The sequence below is a fragment of the Physella acuta genome, unplaced genomic scaffold (assembly GCF_028476545.2).
Source record: "Physella acuta isolate Inbredline_101_S28 unplaced genomic scaffold, ASM2847654v3 ptg001506l, whole genome shotgun sequence".
NCBI classification, from domain to species: Eukaryota; Metazoa; Mollusca; class Gastropoda; family Physidae; genus Physella; species Physella acuta.
This window is the reverse complement of record NW_026733021.1, coordinates 109499-119395: the sequence shown is the minus strand read 5'-3', so window position 1 is coordinate 119395 and position 9897 is coordinate 109499. Positions and strand designations below refer to the sequence as shown.

The 9897-nt window shown below is 38.7% G+C and overlaps 1 protein-coding gene across 2 annotated transcripts; it reads right to left on the bottom strand.

Annotated features, from left to right (window-relative positions):
• Positions 1-261: 261 nt before the first annotated feature.
• On the bottom strand, positions 262-7007 carry LOC131928469 (zinc finger protein 271). Of its 2 annotated transcripts, XM_059284533.1 has the most exons (3): positions 6874-7007; positions 5075-5158; positions 262-4104 (listed from the first exon to the last, which is right to left on the bottom strand). In XM_059284533.1, the coding sequence occupies exon 3, from the start codon at positions 3819-3821 to the stop codon at positions 933-935; it is 2889 nt and encodes a 962-aa protein (XP_059140516.1). In that variant the 5' UTR covers positions 3822-4104; positions 5075-5158; positions 6874-7007; the 3' UTR covers positions 262-932. The 2 variants fall into 2 exon arrangements, with proteins under 2 accessions (XP_059140516.1, XP_059140515.1); XM_059284532.1 differs by lacking the exon at positions 5075-5158.
• Positions 7008-9897: the final 2890 nt, after the last annotated feature.

The window sequence follows — 9897 nt, the reverse complement described above, 5'->3', positions numbered from 1 at the left end:
CAGGGGTGTGACCCACACACAGGCAGGTGTGACCCACACACAGGCAGGTGTGACCCACACACAGGCAGGTGTGACCCACACACAGGCAGGTGTGACCCACACACAGGCAGGTGTGACCCACACACAGGCAGGTGTGACCCACACAGGCAGGGGACTGACCCACACACAGGCAGGGGACTGACCCACACACAGGCAGGAGACTGACCCACACACACACAGGCAGGTGACTGACCCACACACAGGCAGGGGACTGACCCACACACAGGCAGGAGACTGACCCACACACAGGCAGGAGACTGACCCACACACAGGCAGGGGACTGACCCACACACAGGCAGGTGTGACCCACACAGGCAGGGGACTGACCCACACTCAGGCAGGAAACCGACACTAGCAATGAAAAAAAAAATTCTGAAAGAATCAATAAGAATTCTACCAGAGGCAAAGAGGATTTAGAACAAGCTGTGCGCTCTTCACCCCACAGCAATGTACATGGTCAGTAATTTATTTTGATTCCATTTTTACTTCAGCACTGTTGTTTCAACAAAGCTGATTTCCATTATAGAATCTTGAAGAAAAAAGGGAACATCTTTTGTGTGGAAAATAAATGGTAAGGTTTTCAATTAACAGCTAAATTAATGCTATATTTAGTTATGCAAAATACAATGATTTTAAAATGTCTTTCCTTAATGATAAAACCTGCAGGTATATCAATGTACTGTTGCACACGAACAGCTTCCAGTCCTGCACCTTTTTATCAAGCTACAGCAACATCAGCTACAACTCTGTGGTGATCAGCTCCGTGAGTTGCGTCAGACTGAAATAAATAAAGCCAATATCACATGTCACAGCAGGCAGGCACTGTGACAGCTGCGGACTCTCTCCCAGGCTTGTGCTGCCCATTTGATACACCAGAAAACAAGTGGCTCCACCTACTGTCCTTTGCTGTCTACATACGCCTGGTTGTGGGCCTTGGACATGTGGACTATAAGGTTCGCTTTGTTGGAGTACTTCATGCCACACGTGTCACATATAAAAGGCTTCTCCCGCGTGTGCTTTCTCATATGTTTATCAAGCCCACTTTTCCAGAGAAAAGCCTTCCCACACACCAAACAACCAAAAGGTTGGTCAGTGCTGTGGATGCGGCGCTGGTGAATGGACAGCTGAGATTTGACAGTAAATGCTTTAGGGCACTGGTCACACTTGTAGGGCTTAGTGCCCAGGTGGGTGCGGTAGTGGGCCTCCAGCTTGCCCCGCTCAACAAAAGACTTGGAGCACATGGGGCACGAGTGGGGCTTCTGCTCCAGGTGGCTGAGCATGTGGCGCTGAAGCTTCCACTTGGTGAAGAAGGACTTCTCACAGACGTCGCACTGGTACGGCCGGTCGTGGAGGTGGTTGCTCTTGTAGTGGAGCTCCAGCTTGGCAGTGTCGCCAAACGCTTTGTTACAAATGTCACACATGTGAATTTTGGACCGCTTCCATTTTTTCTTCTTCGGGGTGACAGCCATGACAGAGCCACTGGCGTCGTGAATGACTTCTCCCTCTTCAAAGTTTGCATTGTAAATATGCTGCGAGGCCCCAAGCTGCTGTTGTTCTAAGTGTTGATCTGTGAGCATGGTGTGATCTGACACAAGCAGGGTGTCGTTCTGGTTGACTATGTAGTTGGAAACATGAACAGTTTGACCGTGTGCGTCCGTGTACTCTGTGAACTTGTGGATGTAGCCGGACTGGTCCACCTGGCCAGATGCGTGTTCCAGAATGTCTTGTGAGCTAGCGGGGGTGCCTGGAGCATGGATGGGGGTGGCGGGAATATAAATGGGTGTGGCTGGGGCAGACTGTGGGGTTGAGGACCCAGGCAGAGGGGTGCCTGGGTTGTGAACCGGAGTGGCGGAGACGCTACTGCCGTCATCAGATCTGGTTGTGTCCTGGGATGCCACTGCAGCCTTTTGATCTTCCAGGATGTGCTGGTTGTCATCTGTGAAGAACCGGATGCGGAAGTGGACAGCCAGGTGGTTGGGGTCCACCCCGTCCTCCTCCCCACACATGTCACACGGGTACAACTCCTCCTCTATGTGTTTCACCCGGTGAATATCTACACTGATACGATCAGAAAAAGTCTTCCCGCAGATATCGCATGCTGGTTTGGCTTGCTTTAGCTTCCGTTTCTTTTTCACAGCCGGGAGTGCAAGCGGAGGGGGCGTGTACTGAATAATTTGAGGAGTGCTGGGAGCACTTTTGGGTTCACACGAATGATCAATGAGCTCTTGTGAGGTGCCAAAGGTCACAGCACAGTTCTGGCAAGTAAACTCCTTCATGATACCGTGCTTTTTCTTTTTATGAACTTTCATACATTTTAAAACTCTAAATGGTCGACTACAAACGTTACAGGAGAACCTCTTCACCTCTCCGTTCGGATCATTCTCATCCAGATCATTTCTTCCTTCATATGAGCCTGCCCTTTTACAGTGGTTCTTGCGGTGGTACTTGAGGTACCTCCTGGTGGCGAACCCTTTGCCACACGTCTCACAGACAAAGCTCTTCAGTGGGGGGTGGTTGTTGACGTGGTCATCCAGCGTGGCCTGGTCTGGGAAACCCTCGCTGCACACTGGGCAGCAGAACTCGGAGTATTCCATAGACTCCTCCTCCATATCCTGGTCATCCCCGTCCTCGTCCTGGCCGTCGTCCTGGTAGTCTATGGCACTTTGCTGAAGGGACGCTGTCAGGACATTGGTCTCAGAGCCGAAGCTGGCCTGGTCAGAGCTGTAGTCAGACTGCTGCAGGACATGCTGCTGCTGGGTGTCCTCACCGCTCACCAGGGTGCTGGTCGTCTGGTGGTAAGGGGAGAACGAAGACTGCGAGGAGTAGGCACCATTCTGAACAAACGGGAGTGTTGAGATGTTGTGGTAGGCAGCACCACTGACACAGGTGGTGTACGTCTGATCCTCACTGCTCACGTTTGTCATGTTCATCATGGCAGGGGAGAGAACTGCAAAATTACTAGAGCCTGCCTGGTTCTCTGTGTTGAGATTGTTCATTGAGACGTACATGTTCCCTCCCGCATCCTCCACATCCCCTCCCTCCTCTCCATTTGCTGAAGACATTTGGGCTGATTGCTCGTACGTAACAGAATTGGTTCCCTGATTGGCCAACGAGCTTGGCTCTTCCGAGGCTATGTGCTCAGCTGTTCCGTAATAAACAATCCCCTCCTGGTTTGAGTTCAGCATGGTTGTGAAACCCTGCTGGATTTCACCGTTAACCCCCATGGCTGCGGCCGGCATCAAAGAGGTAAATGTTTTATCCTGGTTCTCCACAGCCGCCCCGCCATCAGCGTAACCCCCAGCCGTCCCACCGTCCACATAACTACCGGCCGGCACCAATTGTGCGAAGTCCTTTTCATCCCCACTACTGCTGAAGTCCATGCCATTGTGCTCCGTGGACCCGTTTATATATGTAGTTGCAGGCTGTAGAGTCGTCTCTTCCACGCTCTCATCAGCTTTAATCATGTCCTCATTCCACGTCTGGGAGTGGGGATTGATGGCGTGAGCCTCGGGGTAATTAGAATTGTTGATATTAGGATGGGCTTCACCCTGGGGCTGATGTGCTGAGGTAGTGTTGGGGTAGCTGTCCTGGCCAGGCTGAGCACTGCCTTGTGTGACCACTTTGTTGGGCTGCTGGGCATACGGCCCTGAGGAGTCTTCACTGTTCGCCAGCCACAAATCTTCAGAGTAGTCAATACTAAGAGATTTCTCCTCCGGTAAAGCATCCCCATTTTCTGTTGGTGAAAACCCATCCTGCCCATTATTGCACTCCAGCGCTGCCATTTTGGGCAGGATTTTTAGGATTTATGAGAATAACAAAGCCAAGTTTTAAAATCCAAATAAAACTGCAGAAACTGTAGTCTGAAGAATTATTATTTTAAAAACAAATTCCCTTGTATGTGAAAGTGCTGACAAGTTCACTAATCACATGATAAACAATGTCACAGAACTGAAGTGCCGTCCAGGAATAGCTTTTAGGAAAGATGGATCAAGTTGTTTTTTCAATATCACTAGCATAATTGCTAATTACTAAGCAATCCAAACAAGGTAAAATGATGATTAATACCTGAAAATAAAGAGAAAAAAAAACATATTAACATTAGTAAATTTAAGGAATCAACAAAAATATTTGTACACCTAATGTAATGACTATTAAAATAAAAACTAAATCTTATGAGAACAAAATATGATAAAAAGCAGCTCTGTGATGAGTTTGCTTTTAATGAAAGACTATTGAATACAATTCAGTATGATAAAACTGTATCACTTGAAAGTACTCAGTTAAGATTTCAATAAACAAGTGTAAAGGATATTTTAACACAAGACAATGAAACTTTGTAAGAAAAATGCAGCCCAACAAAGTGGTATGATTGGCTGCATGGCATTAGATGTTCCTGAGTCAACGAGTACCTGATGATTGCTAATCAGTGGCCAGCAACACTATTTATATGTAATGCTGCAATCCCAGGCAACAGATAAACTCTACTACACCTGTTATATTGAACATTATCTGTTAATGAGCTTATTATTTGTTGTTTTTTTAATTAATAAATTGAGAAAAAACCCACTGCATATACAACTTTGAATAATACTATTCAAGTAATAAATGTTGAATGAAACAAGTGCAACTACCTCCACATATACCAAAGTATTTAAACACAATCAGAGTGATTACATCACAATTGTAAGCCCTGTTACAATGTTATTACATTCTCAAAAGATAATATTATCAAATCATTTGTTTTCTGCTTTATTTCCCTAAGAAAATTTATGTTTTTGTCAAATTAATAAGTGGTAGATTTTTCAATGCAAATCTGACACTTGTTGGTTAGTAGATATAGTCTTTGATTGAATGGCTCTTATTTTTTCAGCCAAGCCAAGGTAGTGTAATGAAAATGAAGCAATAGAAGCAATGAAATTAAAAATTAATGTTTGAATGTTTCATCAAGCAGACATCAGCAAGCATGTTTAAAATGTTAAATAAATTTGACCTAAAATTTTTTTACTTTGATACTGTTGTAAAGTATTGGACTCACCAGTTGTTTTTTTAGCATCGGTTAAACGGTTAAGGTGATCTTATGTTTTAGTTCCATGTTGCCCAATTGGTATAAAGGTAGAACCTAATTGAATAATCAGTTCAGTAAATATATTTATGTCTTTATATAATTTAAAGAAAAAATATTTTTTAATTGGGCTAGTAGATCAAATGGTGGTTTAGTTTTGTTTAGGAGGCCCTATATGTTCACTTTGAATTGCCTATGACTAGTATTTGATATCTTTTTTTATCTTCTTTATATCGAATTAAACATTCTAAAAAATTATTTGATGCTTAAAAATATTAAAATATATTTTAATAAACAGCTTTATCATAATCACTACAGTAACTGTACCAACCTTAAACAACACTGACGACACTAATTTCCGCTTTGCGGTACCTGGTTTTATTATTATTTGATAGAGAGCGAAAAGGAAAACTTATGCTCTTTAGCCAAAGGAGAATAAAGATATGTATTCATTTTTTATTTATTCACATTATTGTTATTAAAAATATTGATTACCACAAACATTTTTCCCTCACCTCTAACAGTCCTTCTTGCCTTGTACAGATAATATTTTTACTTATTTTTGTAGCTCAATCAACTAAATAATCTCATGTTCTTAACATTTTGTATTTGTTTTGTGTCTATGTGGAAATTTTTTCTAAAGGTCTTGTTTGATATAATTTATAGGAATAAAAAAAATAAAAAGGAGAAAACTTTCTCAGTAAAAAAGTTTATATAGGATAACTCTGAGTCTATAGATGTTAGAGAATATGTAAATGTGAAACATTTTTTCTGGTAAAGGAAACAGTAAAGTCTCAGGCATATCATAAACAATTTCAGTTTGTTTATTATACAATAAACCTAACTTTGCCTAAAAAAGGCACTACTTAGGACAGGTCTTATGCACTTATGGATGGATATACTGACTGTCGATGTCAATGCTTAGGTTCCACATAAAAATTTTGAACAACAGCGCTACAGCTATTCAAAGTGAAAGTGTTCTAGATTGCTGCATGATTGAGGAAGTTACAGTTACTCTACTTTTAGCAATTTAGTCAATACTAGAAACGCTAACCAACATTTAGACTTTAGCTCACTCTCAGAATAAGGCCTAGATCTAGGCCCTACATACAATTATAATTAGGCCCTACGTCCTTTATTCTATGTTTAGTGTTAGCGTTAAGGTTAAGCTGGTCACACAGACACTGTTACTGTGAAATACTTCTACTTGATTGAAACTAGAATAGACATACAATACAATATGTCTTAATGACTCTCATTTTTTTTTTTCTTTGGAATTGTAAATTAGTAAATTAGGCCTAATTTTTTAAAATTTCTAGTTAAATTTAAATAGGCTATTGGCAGGCATATTCCTATACATAACACATTTGACAAGTTATTGATTTCTTAATAATATTAATTTGAGATAGGCTATAGAATACTATAGATCTAGATGTAGATTTTACAAATACATCCAAATCCAAAATATTTAAGAAACTGGTTAATATCCTGGTGCAGTGCCAGAAAAATAATTCCAGTTTTCTTGTCAGTGTGAAGTATAATTGACTGCTGTCTAGTATACAGTGTTGCTGTGTGTTTAAATATTTATTGTTGTTAATGGTAAGCGAATAAATATGAGGTAATGAAAAACTAATCTTTATAATTATATTGAACAATTAAGGATTGAAACCAAAGCGGGATGCGATGGCGTTGCCTGGCTGATATGGGGAGAGCGATCATAGAGGCGATCGTTTCAGAGGTCTCAATCACATAACCGCTGTAAAACCGCTTACCAGCTTCCATGCCTGATTCTCAATAAATAGTTTGTTATTGATTTAATCGTATAACAATAAGTTGAATTAACATAATGACTTTGAAGTTACAAAATAGTTAATATTTTTTTGTGTTGACAAAAGCTGTCTAGTTAATCGATAAAATCCTTGGCTTTGCTGGTTGTAAAACATTGACCAAATCCCAAATATAACAAAACAACATAACAATAGCATACTTTAATTCATTGTATACAATTAACTTAAAGGATTTTTGTAGAGATTGACGTTTGATTATTTAATACTATCCCTTCTCATAGTTTTAGTAAATGTAATTTCTTTACTAACTAATGTAAATATTTTATTATTTACTTTTGTAAAAATTTAGTGATTTTGAATTTACCAGCTATTCTAAATAAAATTGTGTGTATTGTTAAAGAAATTAAATGTCTGCATTTTTAAAAATTATTGTATTTATTAAATAAACCTTTATGTTAAAAATAATCTGATTGCCATTCCATTAATTAATATAAACAAATTATATAGTTTCCAATTCCACTCCATATTAGTATTACTACTTCGCTGTAGTCTCTATGGTATAACATTTTTTTTTAGGTTTAGGGTAAACGAATGTTTTTTACGATATAGATCTAGAATCTAGATCTAGTGATAGACCACTTTCAATTTAATATTTTATAGCTTCACATTGTAATTGTATATGTTAGGCATCTCTCTGAGGGTGGGGGCACACAATGAGCCATTGATACATGATGTCACACAGAAAGACTTGTTGACAAGTAAAGAGAGGGGGAAAAAAAAGGGGGGGGGGGGTATAAGAAAGTGTGCATCACAAATGTCAGCCGAAACCTAATTAGAAAATACAAGTATGTATCAACCTTGTATTTTCTAACTAGGTCCGATAAAGACACGGGGATCGCTTAAGTGACAATTCAGGGTGTCTTGAGTAGTTTTAAATATATAAGTCGATTTAAAAAAAAAATTGCATTGAGGGCGGGGGGGGGGTGTTGTAGGCTGATGTTAACGTCATTAAAATTGTTTTTTTAGGATGATAGGGGGGGGTTAAATCGTTTTAAAAACGTTACGCCGTAAATCGTAGATGGGTGACTGCTAAAAATAAATTTTAATGATTTTTTAAAATTATCTCTCATTAAAATGAAAGCAGCTCATTTGGCAGTGCTCATTGTGCATGTATTTTATAATAGCACAAATAACAAAGGAATACGTATAATACGGTTTAAGTATAAATGGATATATTTAATGTAATAATAATTAATGGTAAGCTAACCCTTTTTGAATGTGCTAGCCACACAATTGATGTTGATTTTGAAATTCTTACACACCTATTTTAACGCCACGCAGGTAAAAAAAATTAGGTCAAATAATGTAATGACCAAAGAATGATAGTTAAGGCTAACAGAATTCATACATTGTAACGTATTGGCCTAAAACTGCAATAACTGGATCTTATGTTTCAGTAACAGCTTAGCTTTAAGAAGCGCGGCAAACACACAAAATATTTAAATAATAAAGATAAAAATTACATTTTATTATACTTTTAAAAGAAATATTTTTGAAGCCATTTTAAATGTATTTTAATAATTTTACATTTTTGTTTTAGTTCACTAAATAGTTATTATAATTAGGCCTATTACTCCGCCAGTAGACTATATACTATACTATATATGAATGGGTCGATAGGCCATAGATCCTACATTTTACAGTGTAATGAATTTGTATTAGAACAATATTTTTAAAATAAACAGTTCGACACACAAGAATGGGTATGATTTTGTTAATTGAATTATTATTTTTAAACTTAAAAGTGTTTGACTATTTATTACTTAGCATAATATAGTTGAACATTTTAAATAGGCCCGATCTATATAATATGTACGTTGGTGTATAAGCCTGTTGTAATTTGGTTGATAGGCCGTTGAGGGGGGCAGTTTTTACTGATGGTTCTTTTAACGTGCACTTGATGAAGATGAGCTGCACCAGTAGAGGAGGAGAGAATAGCTTCGAATCAAACATCATTTTAATGGGTTTCTCTCCCCCCCCCCCATCAGTCTGCGCTAATAGACGTCCAAGCACTGTGTCACATTTTTTGCATTTTAAAAAACTAATACTAAAAATTGTATTTTAGCATAGCTTTAGTTTCAAAATAGTGAATAACATAAATTATTTCATTTTACGTGTATATATATATATATATATATATATATATATGTATATATATATATATATAGGCCTATATATATATATATATGACGGTCCATGGGGCAAGTGTTTATGTGACCTTGGCATATAAAGGGATAGTGTGGTCAGCACTACACTACACTACACCCAGCCGCCTTTACTTTCCCTAACATCAGCTAAGAACCCATCAGAGCTGGGTGGAAATCAGGGACTTTCTACATACTTGAACCCAGAATTGAACTCGAGGCTTTCAGGTAGGCAGTCATATGCTCTACCATTTGACTTCTCCATTCCATTTGGTTAAGGATGGTACCTTAAATTTAAAAACAGTTTCTGTATTATTCACACAAACGTACCACATTTCTGGCCTGGTTAAGGGATGGATTATCACATAAAGTACTATTTACCCGGATTATCATATAAAGTACTCTTTACCCATACAAAAGTACATTCATAGCAGAGCCAGAATAATTAAGTCGTCAACATTTTAATGAGAGCACCATCTTCCCAAAGCAATGCTCACTATCTCTTTATAAAATAAGTCTGTTATGAAAATATATTAACCTAGTTTTTTTTTCTAGTATAAAAATCCATCCAGGGTTATTGTACTATGGCACCCATTTTTACAATTTTAAACATATTTTGTTTCTGTCACTTGTCCTGGTGTAGCACTGTAATAAAACAGCTCCCACTAACTTTGCTGCATACTTGAGTATACATTTGGGATATTTGATTGTAACAGATTTAATAAAGTTTGCTGCTGCATTGAGATTGTGTGGGCAGGGGAAGAAACCAAATGGAAAGCTGATGAATAAGAAACAATTGAAAATA

What these genes read in the sequence shown, in the direction of transcription:
- LOC131928469 (XM_059284533.1), bottom strand. Translation starts at nt 3,821, where the DNA reads ATGGCAGCGCTGGAGTGCAATAATGGGCAGGATGGGTTTTCACCAACA.